Source organism: Lissotriton vulgaris, chromosome 3_1 (genome assembly GCF_964263255.1).
Source record: "Lissotriton vulgaris chromosome 3_1, aLisVul1.2, whole genome shotgun sequence".
NCBI classification, from domain to species: Eukaryota; Metazoa; Chordata; class Amphibia; order Caudata; family Salamandridae; genus Lissotriton; species Lissotriton vulgaris.
Genome location: NC_141689.1, coordinates 830,605,943 through 830,631,659, shown reverse-complemented (window position 1 = coordinate 830,631,659; position 25,717 = coordinate 830,605,943). Strand labels below are relative to the sequence as shown.

The following is a 25,717-nucleotide window of genomic DNA, read 5'->3' as shown; positions in this document are numbered from 1 at the left end:
GGAAACGATGGGCTGACTATAGGGGGCTGGACTTGGACCCTCCTCCGGAGAGTGATTTCCCTCTGGCACTTTCACTGTAGGGGGTGGTTGGAGTACGTCGATAATGCTCTGATGGAACTGGTGTGTAATCAATGTATATATTACTGCATATAAGTGGCCTAGAGTACGGCAGCAGCGCAACCTGGGGGGGGGGGGGGGGGTTAAGGCTCCCCCAGCCCTGGGGGTTAAGAATAGGGGTCTTCCGCATCCTCAGCCTCCTAGATCCGTAAAAAACATTTTTTAAAAGAAGGATAAAAACCAGAAGAAAAAGTAGTACAAAAGTTAAAATCTAATATACAGGGAACTTCACCCCATTTTCTTTACTCTCGCTGACTTGGATATCAAACATCTAAAAGACAACCCAGTTTTCCTAGGGGTACTACTCATATTCTTTTCCTTTCACCCCCCCTAGGCGTTTGGGATGTATCGTAAGGATCATTAAGTAATAAAAAGGAAAAGGGAAATAAGAGGGAGGATTTAGCAGGACCTCTTTAGCTTAAAAGTGCGATATGCTTGCTGGATGAACTTTGTTAGTCTGATGTTTAAGTCAGTATTTTCAGAGTTCAGAGCCACGATAATGGCTTGCCTGCAGGTTCGGGCGCCCAACCTGTTCCATTCGGCTTTTAGTTTGCACCTGCGTTGGAGGTTGAAGGCTAGGCAGAGGCACACCACATGTAGCAATGTTTCGGCTGTTTTACCGCACCATCTGCAAGTTAGATCTTCCGCCGTGCGTCTTCAGGGAGGTAGGTCTTGCAGAAAACGCCAGTCACCCATTCTAATGGCTATAAGGCTACGTTTTAGATACAGTGAATATGTGCAGGAAAGGTAAGCGGCGGGGAGAAGCTGACTGTAAGAATTTACAAGGGCCCAAGAATGGCTGCGCTTTGAGAAGAGCGCTTTGTCTGTGATAAGTGATCTCATTCTTACACATTTTTTGATGGCGATTTTAAACGCTGTCTGACTGGGGTTAAGAGCCCATAGGTCACCTGCTGACATTTGTTGGATTTAGTCCTTAAAAAGGCGACCAAACGTTCCTCCTGGATTTTTCTGGGAGATTTCTAGCCAGACTAGGGATTCTAATGAGCCTGGGTCAGCCTGTCTCAGCTTGTGACAGAGATTTAAGTATGCACCAATATTGAAAACCTCATAGTTTGGTAGCCCCATCTCCAGTCTTATCTGTGCAGCAGATGCAGAAGTTGGCAACTGGAGGACCTTTTTACAGATTTTGGTGGTATGTTGGTTTAGGGCCGTATTTAATTTACCCTTGAATGACTCTATCCCGTATGATAGGGTGGGGCCGATTTTCACTCTCAGGACTTCCAAGAGGGGCGAAAGAGTTGGACCTGAGAGGTTTTTCGAAAGCTTGTTTAAAGATACTGCAAGAGTCGTGGCTTTAACTGCAATCTCATGGCGCTGTTTTAAAAGGTTGCCCCTTGAATCCAGGTGGACACCAAGATATTTATACGATTGACCTATCGCGAGGCTTATGTTGTTAAAGGACCACCCACCGCCGACATGTCGTTTCTTCCCAAAGGGGACTACTTGAGTTTTCTTTAAATTGACTTCTAATTGATTCGCTATTGTGTATTGAAGCAATGTGTCAAGGAGCCTTTGCAGCCCGACCCTGGTGAGGCTGAAAAGAACAAGGTCATCGGCATATAACAGATTACCGAGTGCCGTGCCTCCCACCTTTGGAGGATGACTATTGGTTTCATTCAGGGTCAACGACAGATCTGCTATAAACAGGTTAAAGAGAAGGGGGGCCAGCATGCATCCCTGCTTTACACCTCTCGTTGCCATAATTTTCCGCGAGAGATGCGTGCCGGACCCTAACTTCACTCGTACCCAGGTGCGGGAGTGAAGTTGAATAATGGCCTCCAGTAGTTTGTCAGGGATCCCCCACTTCCTTAGCTTTTCCCATAAAGCCGCCCTAGGAACCCTATCAAATGCTGCTTTGAAATCGACAAAGCAGCATAGCACTGTCCTGGATGTTAAGAGTGCTTTGTCGACGATGGTTGACACTGCTAGCAGATTGGTCATAGTCCCTGAGTTGGCAACAAACCCCGTTTGATTCATCGGAATCCGGTTGTGTTCCTTTGCCCATAGCTTCAGGTCCTCCAAAAGGAGGCCTGCATAGTGCTTAGCCTCAATGTCCAAAAGAGCAACGAGCCTGTAGTTGTTAGGGGCAGCGCGGGATACGCAATGAGTCTGGGATGGTTGCGGTTCTCAGGGCGTAGTTGAAAAGGTTTGTTAGAGTTCCTGACCAAAAAGCCATATCAGATTTGAAAAGGTTCTGTGGCAGGCCGTTTGGGCCCGGTGCTCCATCTGATCTTGCTTTAGTAACAACCGCCGCTACTCTGTCTTGGGACACTTGAAAGTCCATATTAAGTGAGCTTGGCAGCTAAATGGATGCATTCCGCTGGATGCTGGCCCCGATCACGGTCTCTCTCAGCGGACCACATCCTATGAGTCCTAGATGTTCTGGGGACCTGAAGTGTTCTGTGAGGAATGATACCCATCCTGACTCTTGGATATTTGCTGATCCGAAGCTAGAGGTGCTCGGATTGGTGTGATTTGATTAGGGCCCAGAATTTTCTTGGGTTTTTGCTCTTACTCTCCCACACCAGTTTACACCAAAATAGATTTTTGTGTTCCTGTTTGTCTTTGAAGATCGCCAGCCTAAATGACTTTTGGGCAGCTTGATAGAGATTTATACATTCGCTGTTCCCAGGATATTTTGCAAGTGACCGCAGGGCCTTATTCCTGGCTTTCTTAAGTAGCTTTGACTGTAATGAAAGTTTAAAATTGTGAGGCTGGGTTGTCCTTTGGGCCTGCTGTTTTACTGGAAAAGAGTTAGTCAGATGGGAGCACAGCATCGTCCATATTACGATGGGGGAGGCATCTTGATCGTTTCCGCCTTTTATACGTTCCATGCATACCTGTAGGATAATTGGGCTGATGTCATCGCTCCACTTGAGACGCTTAGGATTTTCCGTATGTGTTCCCCGACACGCTGATGGTGCGGGTTTGTGCTTCACTGAGTTTGTGTTAAGGGATATGACCTGGGGCCTGTGGTCGCTTTCAGAGCGTGGAAGGATACAGAAGCTGATCAGACAATGAAGCAGGTCCGCGTTGCAAATGGTGTAGTCCAGATAAGAGTGTTTGCTATCGTTAGTCCAGGACCAATTCAGGGGGATATCCCCCGCCATCCTGCCATTCATTACCAGGTAGCCGGCACTGTAGAGTTTCATCACACAGATCTCACCCAGACCGCAATAGGCTTGGTTGGTTGGTTTGATTTGTGTCACGGCCTCAGTGATGGGGAATAAGAAGGGGCCATCGGTATCTGCTAATTCCCCCTGAAATAAGTTGGTATTAAAATCCCCCGTGACAATGCAGTCTGAGTTGGGGTGTTCCGCAGCTATGTCGCTCATTATTTCCGTTAGGCGTGCCAGGTGATCTTTTTTTGTACGTGTGTTGGGGTTGATATATACATTTAAAAGGAGAAGTGGGCGCTGTTTTCGCCACAAGTTAATTTTGACCCCCAGTAGCCAGTCTTCCTCAATGCTTAATCGTGAGATTGGGCCTTTTAAATTATTTGATATATATATTGAGAGGCCACCTTTGGCATGGCCGTAGCGGCTGTCCCTGAGTGCGGGTTTCCATAATTCAATATAGCCAATGACGGGAAATCCTTTTGTAGCCCAGGTTTCCTGTAGGGCTATTACGGCATGCTCGCATAGGAAAGAAAAAGTATCAGGGTGCGTAATTTTCTGATGAAGGCTGCTAATATTCCAAGAACATATAAGAAAGATGGAATCGGCTTCTGGAATAGGAGCGGTTATTGATGGAACTACTGGTGGAATTGGCATTGCTTGGAGTTTGTGATTATGGATAGAAAGCTCAACTTCAGAAGGTCAATCTGAGCTTTTGGTTGACAAAATTGCTGGGAGCCATTCCCAGCCTAGACTTGTGTCGACGTTGGAGACCACCGTTGAAGGAATTTTATACCGTTCCTCGGATCCTGCCGTGTTTTTTAAGATCGAATACGGTCTGAGATAGGGCGCTGGTCTAATCGTACCAGCATTTCGGGGAGGTGTCGGCTGGGTTAGTAGGGAGATGGGGTAACCTGGAGTGGAATATGGATACACTCTAATGCCCCAGTCCCGAAGGGTGGTCTTGGGGTTCAAAAAGGCTCCTGCCCAGCTGGCCGACTTGAGTGACACTAGCATTACCTCGGACGGTTGGGTGCCTCTATGTCCTCCGATGCCAGGCCTACGAACCCCGGGATGCCTTCCACGAGTTTTATTATGTTAGATCTGTTAGATCTGTTGAGGATATCTTGCCGACCCCTTGATTTATATTCTGGTGCCAGTAAGATGTGGAAGAGTGAGGAATCATTTTTATTCTCTTCTTTGGGTACGCTTGGGGCCGACTTGTTGATTTTGTTAGTAGACAGGCCTGCGTCTGATTTCTGCTCCTGTTGCATTGGGCAATCAGGAGCCTTCAGTGAAAGATGACTGGTTTTGGGCACGGTTGTTTTTTGGTTGTAGATTGTTTTTGTGAGATTCATTCTTGTTTTTACGGTGTCCACGTGGGGAGGGGTTGTGGCCGACACTGGGTTAGATTTTATTAATGTAATTGTGGGCCCTATTGGGCTCGGCTTGATGGTTTGGTCATTAGATTTTCCATAGCTATGCTTGATTCTTCAGTTGCTGCTCCCATAGCTGGTTCGGTTAGATCTGGGATACCCCCCGAGGGTGGCTGGGTGACGCTGGCTGGTAAATCCCCTTTTAATTTAGAGGCACTAGGACTTGCTAAAGTTGGTAGGACATCCTTCTCACTTGAGGCTTTCTTATCAACTGCCTTCGCAAAGAGGGCAAAAAATTCCTGGTGTGCGGCATTTGCTTTGGCTCTTGTTTTGTTTCTATGTTTGCGCTGTCGTTTGCGCTCTCTCTTGCTGCATGGTGGCGGGGGGGCTGGCAAAGCTTCTGATTTGGAGGGTACCAGGGTCACCGGACTGGCCATTGACCTGGTCGCAGGATTATCCATGCGGGTTGTGTGTCCGGTGGGAACCCCGGCGTTTTCACTCGTCACTTCAATTAGATCAGAACCCGTTGTTGCTGGTTGGAGGTGTCCGCTTTTTGGCTGATCATTTAGCTGGTTTGTACTTGGTTCTGTTCCTCCACTTGACTTAGTGCCTTTTTAGGTTTTGCCTATTACCATTCGCTTGCGAATGGAATGGCGAAAATTCATGGGCTCGATCGAATAGTCAAACCACTGCGGTTTCCACTGCGGTTTCTTTACAGTGCATGTGAGGTCACGTGACCACAAAAGCGGGTCACGTGACCACACACGCACGAGCATCTCCCTAATCCGCCTGCCCCCACCAGGCTCTCCCGCCCCCATCCGGCTTCCCTCCGCGCATCTGCCTATCACACTTCTCCCCTCGCACGCATTCCCGCCCCCCCACCAGGCTCTCCCGCCCCCATCCGGCCCATCTGCCACCAGGCTCTCCCGCCCCCATCCGGCCCATCTGCCTATCACACTTCTCCCCTCGCACGCATTCCCGCCCCCCCAACAGGCTCTCCCGCCCCCATCCGGCCATTTGCTTTTTCGAGCCGAGCATGGCGGAATAGTCTTGCTTGCCCGGGTTTAGCTTGTTTTTAGGTTTCGCCTATTACCATTCGCTTGCGAATGGAATGGCGAAAATTCATGGGCTCGATCGAATAGTCAAACCACTGCGGTTTCCACTGCGGTTTCTTTACAGTGCATGTGAGGTCACGTGACCACAAAAGCGGGTCACGTGACCACACACGCATGAGCATCTCCCTAATCCGCCTGCCCCCACCAGGCTCTCCCGACCCCATCCGGCTTCCCTCCGCGCATCTGCCTATCACACTTCTCCCCTCGCACGCATTCCCGCCCCCCCACCAGGCTCTCCCGCCCCCATCCGGCCCATCTGCCACCAGGCTCTCCCGCCCCCATCCGGCCCATCTGCCTATCACACTTCTCCCCTCGCACGCATTCCCGCCCCCCCAACAGGCTCTCCCGCCCCCATCCGGCCATTTGCTTTTTCGAGCCGAGCATGGCGGAATAGTCTTGCTTGGCCGGGTTTAGCTTGTTTTTCTTTCGTTTCTTCTATTTTTTGATTCCCATCGTTTTCTCGTCATTCTATACCTTCCCGCCCCCCACCAGGCTCTCCCGTCCCCATCCGGCTTCCCTCCGCGCAGCCATCTGCCTGCCACACTTCTCCCCTATTCCCATCGTTTTCTTGTTCCCTGTGTGCTTCTACCCGTTCTGCGATGCTCTCTTTCTCCTGTGTGCTTCTTTTCTCATGTGCTCCACGTTGCTCTCGCTCGCCCTGCTTGTCCAGCCGCCATCCTCTCTGATCTTTCCCGCACCAGTACTTTCCGTGTTACTTCCAGTGTTCTGCTTGCCCTTGTGTGCTTCACCTCCCACGCATTGCTTTTTTCCCTGTCCACGTTGCTCTCGCTCGCCCTGCTTGTCCAGCCGCCATCCTCTATGATCTTTCCCGCACCAGTACTTTCCGTGTTACTTCCAGTGTTGTGCTTGCCCTTGTGTGCTTCACCTCCCACGCATTGCTTTTTTCCCTGTCCACGTTGCTCTCGCTCGCCCTGCTTGTCCAGCCGCCATCCTCTCTGATCTTTCCCGCACCAGTACTTTCCGTGTTACTTCCAGTGTTCTGCTTGCCCTTGTGTGCTTCACCTCCCACGCATTGCTTTTTTCCCTGTCCACGTTGCTCTCGCTCGCCCTGCTTGTCCAGCCGCCATCCTCTATGATCTTTCCCGCACCAGTACTTTCCGTGTTACTTCCAGTGTTCTGCTTGCCCTTGTGTGCTTCACCTCCCACGCATTGCTTTTTTCCCTGTCCACGTTGCTCTCGCTCGCCCTGCTTGTCCAGCCGCCATCCTCTATGATCTTTCCCGCACCAGTACTTTCCGTGTTACTTCCAGTGTTGTGCTTGCCCTTGTGTGCTTCACCTCCCACGCATTGCTTTTTTCCCTGTGCGCTTCTACCCGTTCCGCGTTGCTCTCTTTCTCCTGTGTGCTTCTGTTCTCACGTACTCCACGTTGCTCTCTCTCGCCCTGCTTGTCCAGCCGCCATCCTCTATGATCTTTCCCGCACCAGTACTTTCCGTGTTACTTCTGAGCCCAGCTTTCGTTATTTTCCTCCACCCGCCTTAAAAAAAAAAGCTTTGCCACTGCTTTATTTTTCTTTATTTACGAGTACAACTTGGATCAGTAAATGAAGAAAAAAAAAACTTCACGCGCACGCTGTAGGTGCGTTCATGTATTGTGCTTTTACCTACAAAATTACACAGCTGCTGCGACTGCATATTAGCATCTTTATTTTAATGGGGGGGTGCCTCTTTATCCATGCTGCACAACATCGTTAAACAAGCATTGGTATGTGTTTAGTTGTGCAGCACAATATCCTTGGTGCAACAACATCAACTGTTGCATGGCTAAACACTTATAAGGTATAAGGTTTAGCCATGCAACAGCTGATGTTGCATCAAGGATATTGTTCTGCAAAACTAAATAATTATAATGTCCCAAAAGCGAGACCTATTCTTTCTCTCACTCTGTAATGCTCTTTCCCCTCACGAAGCCAGCCAATGCTTTACTACAATTGTGAAAGCTTTCCAGAAAACAGTAGCCAGATGCCCGTGCTAATGTGACCCTACGATTAATCTCGGAGGCTTCTTGGAACAGTTTATTTTAAACAGTATATTTAAAGCCTTGCCGTGTTTGTCTGTTTGCTTAGATGATTTATATATGACTACTGTGCCGATGGGCCACTTTAAAAAAGCACTGCAGCACTGTAAATATATATAAATACGAAAAATGTTTAGTGAAATTCAGAAAGTACAGACAGTCACAATAACAAGCACTGGCGTTGCCAATAGGTTTCGCATTTGAAAAGTTGGAGCTATTGGTTTTGTAAATGACATTTTATATTTAGATATTGTTATTGACAATGCAAATAACAATATTATATAACCTATTGGCAACGCCAGTGCTTGTTTAGTAATGGACCACGGGTTAGCAGGGTCTTGGTCCATTACCGATGGTTTTTGCTGTTGCAGACAGGAATTTGTGGATGAGTTACCCCCCTTCAGCGACTTGACTTCCTTTATGACACTGGATAGAAAGTCTGGAAGCGAAGAAAGTGAGTCAATGATTGGGGAGCAACAGCAGACTGACTGTACGAGCTTGGTCGAGGCTTGTGCTCCTAATATCAGGTTGTTCAATTTGTCGAGATTGTTATCTATCCCTGCCGTGAACAGGGCTAGGGTATTCAAAAGGTCAACCTGCACGTTCAGTTTGTCCGAGTGATAATTTAATGCATTGACGGTTTGTTGAAACGTTAGGAGGAGTTGTGGCCAGACTCCGGTTGCTGTTAAGTCTTCTTTGTTGTAATTAATGTTTGGCATATGATTGGAGGAATTTTGAGTGTTTTTGAAGAAGAATGACAGATCCGCTAAAAGTTGGTCATTCGGATCGGTTTTCTTGACTGTTTTTTGAGGGGATGATATTTTTGCTGCTGGTGGTGAAAATACAGTGTGCTGAGGGCTTGACACGACGTTGTCGATGTGCTGTGGACTTGACGTGACCAGGTACTGATTTAATGTGTTTATGTCTTGGGAGAATGGGGCGTTTGGAAAGTAATATTGCGCACATGGGGATTTTGCACATGAATTTGTGCAAGAGTTGATTGGCAGTGGGGAGCCTTTGTAAGATCATTTGACGGGGCGTGCTCTTGTTGGGAGGTAAGTGCAGGGGACTCTGGTCTCTGTTTGTGATCTAAGAAGGAACTTGGGTTGGGTTGCAAGTCCAGCGGGGAGGACTGGAGCAGGCATACTCCTTACTTGTCCGCTCCAGCGGATAAAAGTTGCTGTCCTGATTGCAACTGTGGTTGAAAAATAGCTGGGGGGTTTTGATTAGGGCTTACATCCCCTGGCCAAGCCGAGATCGAGTCGTTGAAAGTTGATCCAAACATATACACTCCCAGGGGTTGGGCAGACTTTTTGGATTTCATTGACCACTGTAATGGGGATAACAGTTGTGGAGGAGGCACGCTTATTTCGGCCGATTGATCCGGGGCTCCAAGCCTTGCTGCCTCCTGGGGCTGGGGCTGTGGATGCAGCCCCAGAGCTGAAAAGAGCGGCCAGATACCTCACACGGCCGACGGGCCGGGCTGGTAGGTGAGGTTGCGCAGGAAAACCGACACAGGGCGATGCAGGGGAGGCTCGCTCGCTGGGCGGCCACAGGAGCAACACAAGAGAGACCCGGGAGGTACCTGGGTGGTTGTACAGGGTTGGGGATCTCTCAGCAGGCAGGTAGTGGCTCTACGCGACGGCGTGCCGTTCAGGGCAGAGGGGGAGGGCTTGTATTACATTTGTTGGCTGTTCTTACTGCCGGTTGTCCTGCCCTGCCCTACCACAGCCAACAGTGGTGGGGCGCCTCTCCGCACCCTCACTCCCTCCCACACGCAATTAGCCGACTTACCGGCACACCACCGCTCATGCCAGAGTCCCGATCCGATCCGGACCTCAATCGGCGGGAAGCCCGCGCTGCTTCCCGGCTCCCGGCCCGCGACTGCACCGCTCGCAGCAACCCAACTGCACGGCCTCCGTCAGTCTCCGCCCTCCTCACACTCGCCACACCTGCCCGCCGACACGTCCGGGGAAACAGCCGCAGTTTCCGTTAGTGAGGCGCGGCCTCAAAAAAAGCACTGATGGCGTAACAGGTTGTGACCTCCAATAGTGCAGAGCAACAGTGCAGAGCTTACTTGTCTAAATGATTACATTTAAGAAATATATTTACAATTTACTTTCTAGAAATAATTCATGCAGAGTTTGTGAGGCTCATTGCAAAAATGGGTTCCTTGGTATCTCGGAACACTTAAGACTTTGTTTGTTATCTGACTTGTGTAACATCATCTATATTGATAAATGTTTTTATGATATCACTACTGCTGTATGAAGTCTAATAATTTGAGATTGATGTAACCTGTCTGCGTTCTGATCCTGTTAAATCTCTGTAAACTGAGCCAGTAAGATTTGTCTATCTCTGCTGTCCTTGGGATGGTTTATTTGAGATTTGTGTATCTGTATTTGCACCCAGCCTTTTCCACGTAGATTATCACCCAAACTCAAACCCTCCTCAGGATGGCTACATGGTTGACTAGTACAGACCTGAACAGTTATTAACCCTGCACCACTTCCAACTTCATCAGACCCCACTGTTGACATGTATCCTAGGGAACCATCAGTCATGACCGTGTAATCTCAGAGCCATTTAAGGAGAGGTCATGGTGAACGAGTGAATCCACTTGTTAATGGTTTTCAAATTCACCCAGTCTACACGGGACGCAATTATCAGATACGTTTTGACCAGAGCTTAAAAATAAAGCTCCAGTTCATACTGGTATGTAACCATCGCCTGACTCCCCATGGAAGACCTAGGGACATTATTGCTCCTGAGGCGGAAGCCGGGAGCCAGTTTATGAGTTGCTGAATTTTAAAATTGTATTGCCTTAATTTTAAAACTTTACACATTTTTATTGTTAATTTGCACCAGACATCAGACCCCTTCACGAGTGTGTCTGTGATTGACCTACCTCGCGCCTTGCTATTTCAGGGACTTCTCAGCTCCTATTGAGCCGAGTTGGGCATTGTGTTCCCGGGACCCACAGGGGCCGATTCACTACAGCGGCCATCTTGAGGGAGGACGAGGTTGCCGCGCTAGTTGTTGCGAGGCAGGGCTGGTCACGCTGCGCTGAAGCGCATATATTGAAACGGTCTCTCTACGCGCTAGCGTACGCGTTTGCGGACGCGCCGTACCGCGCCATAGGAGCGCCTAAGGAGAGCCCGTCTGTGCCCGTCCGTGCCAGGACGGGCTAGGACGTGGCTAGGGGCTAGATTCATGGATCCTGTACCTCACAACAGCATCTGTTACAGTGGAGAAATGCTAAGGGCATTCAGAGGAAGGGCTAGGGGTATCTGCCCTATGGAGACACTTCCAGAGGTGGTTGCGGTTCTTTGTCCCTATTGCAAGCCTCTAAAACCCAGGAGCGGCAATACAGATAGCTTTTCATTTGCCTTGATTAATTGTCGATCTCTTCCGAGGCATGCAACAGAAATCCACTTGCTCCTAGAGGAACGAGATTTCGACGTACTTTTTTTAACTGAGACTTGGCTGACTGATGTTTCAGACCCCCACATAGTGCAGGTGCTACCATCTAACTACTCCATTGCTAGACAGGATCGCCTGTCGGGACGAGGAGGAGGTGTGGCGATTATTCATAAGAACAATTTTAGGTGTAGAACCTCGGAGAGTCCACTTATGGAGTGTGAGAGTCTTGGTTTCTCTATATCCTTTTCGCCCACTTGCACCTTTTCAGGGATCCTGGTTTACAGACCCACAGACGATTATCATGATTTTTGTAACAACCTTCTAGATAAGATCTCTCTTTCCATCAGCAGTGCCCCTAATTTTTCCATCTTGGGCGACCTTAATATTCACCTGGATGAAGTCGGTGCTGTGTCATCGCAATGTCTGTTGGATACCCTGAGAGTGGTGCACTTGGAACAAATCGTGGCCAGCCCCACTCATATAGGTGGGCACCTACTAGACCACTTCTTCACTAACCTTGGAAATATTGTGTGCGGTCAGCCTAGTTTCGTACCATGGTCAGACCATGCACTACTCTGCTTTATGTGGTCCCCAGTAACACAGACCCACAGGGCTTCCATTTTAAAGAAAGTTAGTCGAGTATGGTCTAGATTACCAGCTGAAAACTGGGAGGCAGCCCTGAAGATTTGCCCGCCCGTCCCCCACGAGGACCCGGTTGTAGGTAATGAAGCCTTTGACCAGTGGATTAATTCCACTCTAGACCCCATCCTGCCAAAAAAAGAGCTACAGCATAGAGAGGGTCCCAATAAACAACCATGGTACTCTGGGGAACTTAAGGAGCATAAACAACTATGTAAACGTGCGGAAAGGAAGTGGAGAAAGAACTATGCAGCTGCTGCGAAAAACGAATATAGGTCATCCCTGAGATCGTACAAAAAATTACTAAAAACCGCACAAGCCGCATACTATCAGAGTAAAATTGCGGAAGCAGCTAACGCCCCCAGAGAATTTTTTTAAATCTTTCAATCTCTGGTTACCACCCCCAGGACTATTAGGCCTGCTCTGAACCCACAGAAACACTGCGAGGAGTTAGCTGTCTTTTTCGCGTCCAAGGTGTCCAACATCTATTCCAGCTTTACGCCAGTGGCATATACTCCAGACAATAGGGAGAGTGGAAAAGAGGGGGCCATGGAAGCAGACCCAAATCCATCTGGAGGTCTCAAAGTCTTCCCGCCATTGGATCTGGCTGGAGTGGATAGTCTCCTTGGCAATCTTAAATCGGGCTCCCCGTTAGATGCTGCTCCCCCGGCAGTCCTTAAACAGGTATCAGGGACAGTATGCCCAGTGATGATGCAGGTCATTAACGCGTCCCTGGCCTCGGGTGTAGTGCCCCCCAACTGGAAGAAGGCTAAGGTCAGAGCCCTGCTGAAAAAACCCAGCTTGGACCCTGAAGACCTGGCCAATTATAGGCCTATTTCATTATTACCAGCCATCAGCAAAATAGCTGAAAAACATGTGAACCAAGCTCTTTCTTCCTTTATTGAATCTACTGATGGATTACACTCCACCCAGACAGGGTTCAGAGCAAAACAAGGAACAGAGACAGCTCTGGTGGCGGTATTGGAGGCAGTTAGGGGTATCGTGGATGCAGGAGGCTGTGCTGCGGTGGTCCTATTGGACCTCAGCGCAGCCTTCGATACTGTGAACCACTCTCTCTTGTTGCACCGGCTGCATCTCACAGGGGTCTCCGGACTGGCCATCAAATGGCTCCATTCTTTTCTATCAGACAGAAGCTTCTCCGTCTTTGAGGGAGAGGTGTCATCCAGCCAGCTGCAATTGAATCATAGCGTTCCCCAGGGATCATCCCTCAGCCCTACCTTGTTTAATATTTACATGAGACCTTTGGCTGAGGTGGTTCTTCCCTGGGGAATCCAACTTGTTACCTACGCCGATGACACGCAGCTGGTTGTTTCTTTGGTGAGGGACGATGCTTTAGATCAGGGGATCAATAATCTGACCCCGTGTCTCACCAAAGTCCTGGAATGGATGACCTCCTCCTTTTTAAAGTTAAATGGGGCCAAAACGGACATTATGCTTCTGGGCTACAAAGCCCCAATTAACCTGGACCCTTGGTGGCCGTACTGCCTAGGACCTCCTCCGGTACCTAAGACCCAAATAAAAAGCCTGGGGATCTGGTTAGACTCCTCGCTAGGATTTCATTACCAGGCTAAGACGGTGGCCGCGACCTGCTATGGACTGCTGAGAGTCTTAAAAAAAGTTTTAGATCTCCTGCCATTTGAAGCTAGACGAATGCTGGTCCAGTCGCTGATCTTGTCGCGGCTGGATTATGCAAATGCCGTCTATATGGGGGCCCCAGTCGGCACCATAAAAATTCTGCAATCTGTACAGAATTGTGCAGCTCGGCTGCTCATGAAAGTCCCCAAAAGATGCTCAGCTAAGGCCGCACTTCAATTTCTCCATTGGCTACCCATCCAGGGAAGGATTATATTTAAAACCCTGTGCTTGGCGCATAAGTCCATCCATAATGCTGGCCCGTCCATTCTTGATCCCCTGTTTCGTCGCCATCAATCAGTGAGATCTCTAAGATCCAACCAGCGGAACTTGCTGGTAGCCCCCAGGGTGAAGCTGGCTCGGATGGGTGGCCGTCGGCTTTCTGTTCACGCAGCCAAAGAATGGAACAAACTCCCAGACAACATCTGGCATGAGTCTAACCATCTTGCTTTTAGGAAGCGATTAAAGACACTCTTGTTCTAATAGTGTCTTTCTATGTCCTCTGGTCTTACAGCGCTGGGATGCTCGAAAGTAGCCATGCGCTATACAATAGGGTATTCATTCATTCATTCATGTGTTTTAAGTCGAATATTTTCAATGATTGAGACATTCTTTTGCCTTATTGTGCCTGGTGTTCACTTCAGGATTGTCTTAACAAATACAGCAATTTGCTATTTTGTCATGGCTTTCACTTTAGCTAAGTCACTAGCCTCCCATGAAGTTTTCAGTTTAGTCCTGGGTTAGCATATTGGACTTCACTGCTCTGCAAAGTGTTGGACCTTACTACTGAAAAAGCGGGTTGATTCACCACGTTGGTGACTACAGTGCTTCTTGATCCTCGTGTGTATACTATGCCTAGAATTATGCATTCTATGTCTAGATAACTGGCCTTATACAGTGACACATTTAATGTTGGGAACACTTCTTAGGCCACTTTTATTTCGGTATTTATTTTATAAATATGTAGAACGGAAGGTATTTTTTGTTGTGCTTTTTTGTTAGCATTATGAGGCATTCATTAGTGTGCTGCATTAAAAAAAGAATACAGGTATTGCTTTTTATTTTACACATTTTCAACTGGAGTTGTTCAAAAGATGTGGGCCACATTGACAATTTAACTCGAACTGTGTAATTGAAGGACTTTGTACATACACGAAGAAAGCAACATGTGTTGCCTGACAGTATGGCTGGGGTAGGTTTGGGATACAAGTAGTCTGTTTTATTTTTTCACTTTTGTGTACAACTCTTTAAGGTGTTGGCTGAATTGAGAAATTTCTGAGAGCCCTTCATCTGTTCTCTCTTGATTCTTAGGATGATGAAGAGTTTCCTGATTTGGGAGTTTCGACCATTGTCAGAGAAAGCAGGTTCAGAACAACAAGGCCTTTCTCCAGCAGTGGGATAACAGAACTACCTTCCGAGGTAAGAAAAGGGCCCCATGTTCAGTGGAATAGTGTACCTGAACACTAAGATGTCCTTTTGCATGAAACAGAAATGGTATTTCATACCATTTCTAGTTCATAATACAGTACCACGGCTGTAGATTAATTGTAAATGTAACATATTCCATTTTATGAACTATTGCCATTTTTTTAAAGTAAATCTGTCTTAATATGATATAACAAAAACGTGTTTTACAGAACCAAATGTAAAGTATTTATGTATTTACGAGCTGGTAGAACAGTTGAAATCTTCCCATTAGCGAAAGTTATGCCAATACCCTTTAAAAAATGAAGCATGTTTCTTTTTAAGACACATTTTTATTGTTTTAGTAACACAAAGGGAAAAATACTTTTTATCCATTTAGTAAAAACAGCATATTGTTAGTTTTCTTGGCTTACAGTACAAATGCTTTCTTGATCGTTACACCGTTTATCTGATCTCCTGTACAAGAAATCTGCCTGTCGGATATCTTCCTCACTTTTCCTCTTTCATTCCTCTAATTGCCACAAATTTCTGGATTCTTTTCATGAGTCCCACATGTTTTCGCACTTTCTGGTGGATCCACGTGCCTTGTATACCCATTTCTTGGCACTCATCCACCAATCCTTATGTTTGGCCCAGGACTCCAGGTCTAGTATTGTTTTTCATCCCCTGTGTCTTAATGTGTCTCTCCCAGCTACCATCATTGCTAAATTGCAGAAAAAATTTGCGTAATTTGGCACAGAAATAACTTGCCAGATCTGAATAATGGCAAATTCTACTGGCATATCAATCAACCTATAGACCTTTTTTTTAATGACCTATTTTAATATTTTCACTTGTACAAACAAGAACAAACAATTAAAAAACCCATGTCACAGATAAGGTAGGCTCCTACAGCAGTAGCAATTCTTCATCATAGAAATAACTCGCCCAAATCACACATTTGCATATCCATCATAGATATTAACTGATTAGCCCCAGAACCTTCGACATGAATCATCACTTCTTACCAGGTCAGTCCTCTTTTGTGGTAAGAGACCTCTCATCATCCATTGAGGAGCATGATCGAGCACCCTCAGGGTCCATGAATTCAGACACGAGTCCCGCCCACACCTCCAGGTCCTCCTCAGCCATATCATCATGCCTTCACATTTTCAGACATATCTCCTCTGCCACCGCCCACTCTGTCAGGTTTCCCTCCCACCGCACCACACTCTGACCCATCCATGTAATTACCACCTATCGTTTGGCCAGTAGTAAAACCAAGTGCAAGAATTGAAACACAGTTTTCTGACCTTTCTGCCTACAGATGTCACCCATCAGACAGACAGCAGGGTCCATGTCCACAGGAATCCACACCTCTGTCCTCATCTGTGCCAGCACTCTCAGCCAATACTCATTCACCACAGGGCAGTCCCAAGCCAAATGCAAAAATGAGGCAACGGGTGCCTGGCACCTGTGGCAACCAGCAGACTTACTAGGATTCAGTTTATGTAGCAGGACTGGCGTGACATATGTGTGATGCTGAAAGTGAAAATGTATACGCTTAAATCTTGCATTACTCAACATAGTGTTCACCAATGCACACGTTCTCTTCAGTTGGGTATCCCCAAGTTGCACCCTTAGGTCACTTTCCCAATGTTCCCATGCAGGGAAAAGAACCTGCTTACGATCTACTGTCCTGGTCCTATACAAGCGGGAGACCAGATGGCGCCCCCTCCCAACTCCAACAGGCCTCGGAAGGTGAGCGATGTAGTAGGGGCCACTGGGAATGTAGGCCTTATTTCCCAGACTATAGCTGCAATATGGGCATGCTGCAAGAACTGTCCTGGCCCTACATGGAAGCTTTCCTGCGCCGCCTCAAAGGTGATTCATTCTTCATTAGGGAACAGGTCCCCCCTCATCTCGCAGGCACCCTCTCTCCAGGCAGAGAGAAACACAGATCCTTCAGTACTCTAAAAGCCGGAGGTCCCAAAAGATACATTCCTGGTGAAGGGGGCTCTACCCAGGACCACCCTGACAGTCCACACCCACAGGGATGGAGTGTGCCGTATAAGGTACGGTACCAATATTACATCCCGTCCCCCCCTTCCGACAGCAGAAGTTGAGGAAGGGAAGATCAGCCCCTCCGTGTCCCCTAAGAGCGATTTTCTCTGAAGTGCCCTCCTCCACTAGCCAGTGGGCAGCAAGCTGGATTTGTGAGGCCAGGTAATATTGTTTTAAATTGTGTATCGCAATACTGGAGTGTAGCACTGGCAGAACTTGGAATGATAATGGGGGCGGTGTTCCCGGTGGAGTCTAAATATGTTTTCCTGAGTATACCCACAGATGTAGAAGTGCGGCGTGCAAACTCCTTTTCAGTGATATGGGACTGGTGGTAGAGAAGAGAGAGATAGCCAAACATTGGGGGGGCTCCTGAGGTCCCGTCCCTTCGAGAGTAGAAGAATGAAATGGATTTGTACATGGCAGCTGAAAAGGTTATATATAAAGTAGGGGGTGCCGAGGAAACGTTACCACCTCTGGGGTTCTTGGATAAAATACTATGATCTGTACTTGATCATGGATGTAGAAGGGACCCCTATTGTCCAGGTTCTCCCTCATGATTCCTAGCGGACTCCCCCTGTCCGATGAGGCCTATGTTAATGTACATGTATGCGATATCGGTCATTATGATAATGTTGCTGCATTTTCTCTGCTCAAATGTTAGTATTGTGTTGAGTGCAAATTCACACCGATTTGCTGTTTATCTATAAAAATATAATACAAATATTAAAAAAAAAAAAATGCGTATCTCCAATCTCCACTTCTCCAGTGGTTGAAAGATATAGATCCTGGCTACCCTGCTCCATCCCCCAGCCCCCCAGCCCATATCAGTGAGGTTAGGAGGAAATGCAATCTTCAAAATCCAGCTTGTGGTAGATTACCAAATGAATGCTGGGTAATGTATAGGCATTGTCGTAAGAACACCATCTTTGAGACTACCACCTGACCCATAAGTGAAAGCGGGCGTGAGATCCGAAGCTGCACAGATGAGTGGAGGCCCTCTGTGACCTTTCCTAAATTATTATCCATACACTTCTGCAGTGTGTAGGCCGCCATCACTCCCAGGTACCGGAATGTATCCATCTCCCAGCGAAGGGGCACAGGCGGTAAAGCAGCCAGATCACGAGTGGCCAGGGATCCCAGAGGAAACACTAGTGATTTCCTATGATTGAGTTGAAAGGTCCAACAGCTGTCCGAATGTGGCTAAGTGTATCAACAGGATGGGAAGAGATCACTAAGGAGTTGCAGGAAAGGAGAGCCTGTCGTCAGCGTACATGGATACCAAGTGAGTAACTTCCCTACCTTAATCCCCCACTCAACCTTGTTGTGACAGATCTGGACTGCAAGCGACTCCAGTGTGAGCGCAACAAGGAGGCTTGAGAAAGAACAGCCCTGGTGTGTGCCTCTGCCCACCTCCCGTGTTTCAGAGCATATCCTACCCACTTGTACGCTGGCCCTGGGTCGAATATACAAAAAGCGTACCCAGGAGCGAAAGGTTGTATTGAACCCCATTGCCTCAAACACCTGCATAAGGTTGCCCCATTTAACTGTGTTTAAAGCTTTGGCTATGTCAATGGAAACCACAGCTAATTCCTCTTCTCTACCCTCTACCTCATGTAGGACGTTCATCAGATGCCGCAGGTTCATAGAGGTACTATGACCGGGTATGAAACTGCATTGGTCATCGTGGATTAATTGTGTAAGCCCCGGCCTCTGGCAAGCTCTTTGCAAATTACTTTATTGTCCATAAAAATCATTGTGAGTGAACTATAGGCAGATGGATTCGCGCCGGACTTGATCATCATAGAGATGCAGGCTTCCCACGTAGACGGACGGAACATCCCAGACCTCCCAGCCTCCAGGAAGCATTGAGTAAGAATGGGGGCGAAGGTCTGTTAAAACTTGGTGCGAAAGCCAATTCTGCCCAGAACCTTCCCTCCAGGGAGTTGGCCTAAGGCTGTATGGATTTCCTCCTAGGTAAAGTCAGCATCCAATTCATGTGCAGCTACTTCACATGGCCCTTGAAGCAGTATGGATGCCAGAAAGGCAAAGGCAGCAATGTGCACCCCTTCGAATGGGCCAGGGTTATGATACACCTCCTCCAAACGGCATTTAAAGGCATTCACTATGCCCCTCTGCATGTAAAACCTCCCTGCTCTGAGGGGACAAAAGGTGAAGAATGGATGGGTGAGGCGTCTCCTGCCGAAAAATACAGGCCAGAAGCCACCTGGAGCTGTCTCCTTCCCTATGCAGAAGCTGGTGATATGATTTTAGCATGTACTTCTTGAGCCTATCCCGCACCTTGGCAACCAATCGCTGAGCTAATAATTCCTCCTGCCACCTCTCCCCCAAGCCAGTGCTAATTACTCCCTGTGTAGAAATTCGGATTGCAGGGATCGCCTGATCCCACAAGAAAGACCTATACAACATCCCCGGATCACAGCTTTCATAGTTATCCACTCAGTTGACCAGTTTAGCTCAAAGAAATGCATTAGTGCACAAGCCAGAACCTCCCTACCGTTGGGATCCTGTAGGCATTCCGGAGAGAGCCTCCAGGTCAACTGCGACAGTGCCACCACGGTCCTCCCCTACCCCTTCGATTTCGCAGTAACTAGGGGCATAATCTGACAAGTATCAGGAGAGAAGTGGCCCCTCATGAACGCTGGACCCCAGGGAGGCAGTTAACAAAATACGGTCAAGTCTGCAATAGGTATCATGCGTCAGGGAATATCAGGTGCATTCTTTAGACGAGGGGTGGAAAGCCCTCCAAATATTGTAAAGTCCCAAGTGATCAGTGGCCTCCCAAAGGGTGGCAGTCATTGTATGTTTGGTGTTCTGTCATGTGGGGTGTCTGTCTATGATACCATCTGTTATGCAGTTGAAGTACCCTGCCCACAGAACCCATGAGTCTAACACCAGTGAAGTAACGTTTCACATCTCCAGGTGAAAGGTGATCACCGTCTCCCTATTACGTCTGCCCTGGTTCAGCTGCATAACGACCCTCCATGTTCCCCTCCATATAGGCAAGGTAGACGGGAACCCCTGGTGCAACCCGAAGGAGCACCCCCTGGGAGACCAACCAAACCATTTAAACGCAGAACAAAGCCTGAAATCTACAGACCCCACCCCCACCCTGGACAAGTAAGAGCAAACCTAAGTGCATACAAGCCCATAAAGATCGGTAGACAGCATCGCTACCCCACCCTCCCAGAACCAACATAACCCAATAAACCCCACCCTCTCTGCTGCAGCGACAGATTCGCACCCACAGATGCACACCAGAGATGCACCAGATATTAAACAACATTCCATGCAGAACACAGGCGCTACGGGCCTGCAGACAACCCTGTATAACACTCAGGCCCAACCTAAGTGTGAGCTAGATGCTGGAAAAGAATCAATAGCTGCTGTAGTGGGTCAACATTCGGACAAAGGATTCGTCAGAGACTTTGATGATGCTCACACCCCCCTTCGGACCAGGAAAAGCCACTCTCTAATCCAGACTCCCATTACAAAATAAAAAAACAGGCGGCTAGGCAACCCCACTGCAATCAGGGAGAACACATATATACCTCAGGGCAATATAGGGCCATATGTATGAAACTCTGGTTTTGCAATTCTCAAATAGCAATTTTTAGCGAATCGGTATTTGAGAATAGCAAAACGTTATGTATGTAGGATTTTCAAATAATTTTGCGAATCCTACATATTCCTTAATTGCAAATTGCGATTCACAATTAAGGAATACCTCCCCATTCATTCCTATGTGCCTAGAGGCCCATAGGAATGAATGGGAAGACCGTCTCTATTTGCGATTCTCAATTAGAGAATCGCAAATTGAGAATGCAATTTCAAGGATGCCAGGGTTTTTAGTAGGACACCCTGTTGCATCCCTCAAATGTGCATGTGTGCACATGTGGCAGACATACATGCCCAAAGGGCAGAGGGGATCTCACTTTTACCCTTTCCCCTCATTTTACGTTGGGAGTTACGTTGGTCTACGGCCCGCCCGGTCCCTCTTTAGCCTTTTTAAAAACGCTTGATGATGTCATCACCCCCCGGGCCCTTCGCTATTCTAAGTTTTTACTTATAGGGGATTTTAATATCCACCTGGACGCTCCCAATGCACCGGACTCTGTGGCTCTCTTGGATTCACTGCACATGGCCCAATTGAATCAATGGGTTAAGAGGCCATCACATGTGGGTGGTCATCCTATTGATTTGGTGTGTACTAATTTTGCTCTAGAGGTACCTGTGTCTTGGTCTGACCATATTTTGATTAGGTTCTCCTGGCCCATGGGAAGGTCTTCGCGTAGCCCTGCTTTGCCATTCGATCTGCACCCCGGGAAGATCAATCTACCGGCCTTTTCGGAGGCACTGCTTTTGGCACGCCCTGGTTCCACTTACGATCTTGAAGGGGCGGTTGACCGCTTTGATGGCTGGATTGGCCGGGGTTAGCTCCTGCTCCAAACAAGCCCGCTGTAGTAAACAGCGCTCTTCACCCTCGAAGCCTTGGTTTTCGAATACTCTCAAGGCTCTGAAACTGGGGTGTAAAAAACTGGAGCGCTGCTGGCGTCTGAACTACTGTACCGCCGCCAAGTCGACTCTCTGTACAGCTCAGAGGGAGTACTATTCGGCTATTAGGAAAGCTAAGAGTGACTGCTATGGTGGGAGGATTGCGCTGGCTAGTAAAAACAGATTTTTATCGCCTTTGCGGAGCAAAGGTCTCTCCCTGCCTCCCAACAGTGGTGTGAGGAGCTGTCCTCCTTTTCTGTCGATAAGATAGCAAGGATTCAGCACAGCGTAGATTTACATGCCAGTGATCTAGGGATTTCTTCTGTGGTGTCTTTCCCTATTCCCAGTGTCCTTGCCCCTCGACTTACACTATTTTTACTGACTGTGGAGTCCAACATCTTGGCCATCTTGAGGTCTCTCAAGTCAGGTTCGCCCAGTGATCCCTGTCCGGCCCGAGTGTTAGCTGGGGTGGCCGAGGTGGTTTGCCCTGAAGTAGTGGCGATTGTCAATTGCTCCCTGCAGACTGCCACGGTTCCCTTGCATTGGAAACAGGCTAAACTGTTACCCCTTCTCAAGAAACCTTCGCTGGACCCTTTGGTTCCAGCTTATTATCGGCCTATTTCTCTCCTTCCAGCTTTGACCAAGGTTCGTGAGAAGGTGGTTTTCAGGCAGCTTGAGACCTTCGTTGAGTCTACGGGTGTTCTACACCCAGCTCAGTTGGGGTTTAGAGCGGCCTATAGCACAGAGACTGCGCTGGTGGAGATGTCGGAAGCCATCAAGGAGTGCCTGGACGGGGGCGGTAGGGCGGCCTTGATTTTACTAGACCTCTCTGCCGCCTTCGATACGGTGCCTCACCACCTGCTCTTGGCCCGGCTATCGTCCATTGGCATTGGCGGTCTTGCATGGGAGTGGGTTCACTCTTTTCTGGATGGTCGCACGCAGCATGTCTGTATGGCTCCTTTTTCATCCTCGGTCAGGAAACTCTTGACGGGGGTCCCCCAGGGATCCACATTGAGCCCTCTGCTTTTTAACATTTATTTGACCTCTTTGATTTATCTGGCAGAGGAGTTAGGTGCTAAAATTATAGCGTATGCGGACAACACCCAGTTGTTATTTACCTGGAAGGGCTCGAATCTGAACACAACATCACCCAGACGTTCCTAGCGTCTGTATTCCGCTGGCTTGCGCAAGCCCATTTAAAGTGCAATGAGGACAAGTCGGAGGTCCTCTTGTACGGCCAGTTTCCTTGGGCCTTCCGACAATCCCTGTGGCCGCCAGATTTTCCTTGCCCTAATTCCGAGGGTGACCTAGCAAAAAACCTAGGGGTATGGTTCAGTGAGGATCTTCGGTTTGATGATCATGTAAAGAAACTTATTGATGTCTGCTTTGCCACCCTCTTGGCCCTGAGAAGGTTTTTTTCTTTGCTCCCCAGAGAGGCCAAAGAGACTGTTGCCTGTGCTTTGATTCTCTCCCACCTCGATTACGCCAATTCCTTGTTAATTGGCATTCCGGGGTATTTGCAGAAAAAACTGCAAATTATACAAAATGCAGCTGCTAGACTCCTGTTTAACATCTCTAGGAGGTCTAGCATGCGGCAGCATTTGCGGGATCTGCACTTGCTGACGGTGGCACAGCGAGTACAATTTAAGGCCCTTATCTTCTCACACAGGGCCCTGCGTATCTTAGGAAGCGCTTTACTCTCTATGTGCCTAATCGATCTCTGCGGTCTGCTTCCCTATGGCGGATGGTTATCCCACGTTTCCGCAGATCACGTTTGGGGGGCGAGTCTTTTTCTGTCAAAACTGCAAGGGCCTGGAATGCGCTCCCCTTGGATCTTCAGCTCATGCAAGACTTTAGCCTTTTTAAAAAACGCTTAAAGACATATCTGTTCAGTCAATTCGGTTAATGGCTCCTGCTCGCTTCACCCCAGTTCATTTCTGCGCCAGGACACTCCAGAGTATTTGTGTGCGCTACAAGCTCTTTATAACATAGCATGTGCACCCTATGGCTCTTCAAAAAAGTGAATTTTTCAAAGAAATCGCTAATTACCACCAACTTGAAGTTGGTGGTAATTTGCGATTCGTTATGGCCAAATGGCACTTTTTCTGGGCCTCTTACATTGCATTTAAGGAATCGCAATTTGCGATTCCTTAAATGCAATTGCAAAATAGAGAATCTCAAATTTGCGATTCCTTATTTTGCGAGGCTGTTTTCCATTCATACATCCCACTTAGCTACATTGCGATCGCAAACGCGGAAATTCCAAGAATTTCGGAGTTTGCGATCGCAATTTTGAATGATACATATGGCCCATAGTGTCATGGACAATGCCATTGAGTTCCCATTTCGTGCAGGGTCAAAACTGATTTGCATATGGCTGGTTCCAAACTGGAATGGCATGGGGAGTAAAAAGAAAAGATGGATTGAGGCCCAGATCTCTGTATTGGGGTGAATGTATGACATTGTTCTGCATTCTGTCCATCAATTGTTCTTTTTGCATTTGTCACCCCGAGTGGGATGGGTATGCCCAGTCTGGATCTCGTGTTCTCCATGACACTTGAGTGAAGCTATCCTGGCTGATGAGGGGTGAAACCCCGAAACTGGTTCTAGGATGCTTGTTTCCAGTCCAGGGAGGACCTGGTCTGGCAATTCGTGCTTGACTGTTCCCATTGTGCGCAGGGTTCAGACTGATTTGCGTGTGGTGGGTCCAAACTGGAATGGCATGGGGAGCAAAAAAACTATGGAATAAGGCCCAGATATCTGTACTGGGGTGAATGTATGACATTGTTCTGCATTCTGTCCATCAATTGTTCTTTTTGTATTGAGTTGAAAGGGAGCATCTGATGTTCCGCCGTCTGTAAATATCCTTTACAATGACTGCGTTACAACGCAGTCCATTACCCCGCATTTTTTAATCTGCAAAACCTTTTACAATGCAGGGCTTTCGCTAACAAAAGAAATCAGACCTGTCTTTGATACATACGGGTTTCCTTACCCAATGGTCAAGGAATCCCTAAACGGACCAGCCCTCTACCCTCTCTGGGAAGCCCAGCAGGTGCATTTTGTTCCTTCGTGTGCGCCCCTCTGTATCCTCGACTCGGTGTACCAGGGTGTTGGGAGACAACCCGCAACTGAGAATCCTGTTGTTTAAGTTGCCATACCTCGGTCTGTAAAGTAGTGATGTTGGTTTCAGCATTCTCCAATTTGTCCACCACCTCGAGGAGATCTGCCCTCAACAGATTCACCTCGATATACACCCCAGCTAGTTGGCCCTCCAGAGATGCTCTTGAGCCCTGTTTTACCTCTAAAAGGGCAGCATGTGAGGGTTCCTCATGACACTCTAGGGAGGGGTTGGCAGTACTACTCAAGTCCTGAGTCTGAGTGCCTGACTAGAAGTAGTATATTGGATGATAGTATTTCCCTGCTGCTGTCTCTGGGACCTGTCCTACCCCATAATGTAGATGAAAGAGAGAGAGTGCGCCCACGCTATGCTCTTTAGTCAGGTCAGCAGAAGAAGCCCCCCCCTGGGTCCCCCAAACAGGCAGTGGGCTCCACGCGGGGACAGCGTTGCCAGGCACAAATATGACTCTTTACTACGCGAGTCATTACATCGTGTGCCTTCATAACACGGTTGTTACAACAACCGTGTTGTTACAACGCAGTACCATTACAACACAAGTTGTTACAGCGACTTGTTCTAGATGGCGTGCTGGACTTAGGAATAGTATGATTTACTATTGTAACTCCAGCGTGTGCAACAGTGAGGAAGGTGTTTGAATAGTAAATCATACTATTCCTCAGTCTAGAGCGCCATCTAGAGCAAGTTGTTGTAACAACTTGCGTTGTAATCGCACTGCGTTGTAACAACCCGGTCCTCGTTGTAACAACGTGTTGTGAATGTATTGCGGAGTAATGTCCGCTTTTCAAAGTTTGTTTCCACCAGGCACACCAAGGAGGAAAGGCAGCTGAGAGTGTCCCATATCTAATTCAGTGAGATTGCCAGAGTCCACGGAAGGTAGCTACCACCCGGCAGCCCCAATTCTGCCACCAGCCAGTGTGTGAGGCAGTACCATGCCACTGTCACCACATGAAGAATCACACCTCTCAGATCTGCATTGATTATTGCTCCCTGACATATGAGGATGGGGTTGCAGAGGCAGTCTAGGGGCCCGGTGCCGGAAACCTCAGCACAGACGGATTATCCGTGTTCTTGAGGATTGCTTGCTTTCGTTCTCCGCCCGC

General features: G+C 48.0%; 1 protein-coding gene across 1 annotated transcript in view; it reads left to right on the top strand.

Moving 5' to 3' along the window:
* Positions 1–25,717, top strand: part of SECISBP2 (SECIS binding protein 2) — a 405,025-nt gene that overhangs the window by 100,455 nt on the left and 278,853 nt on the right. The window contains exon 4 of the mRNA XM_086961140.1: positions 14,807–14,914. Within this exon, the coding sequence (XP_086817266.1) occupies positions 14,807–14,914 (108 nt within the window). The remainder of the gene's footprint in view (positions 1–14,806; positions 14,915–25,717) is intronic.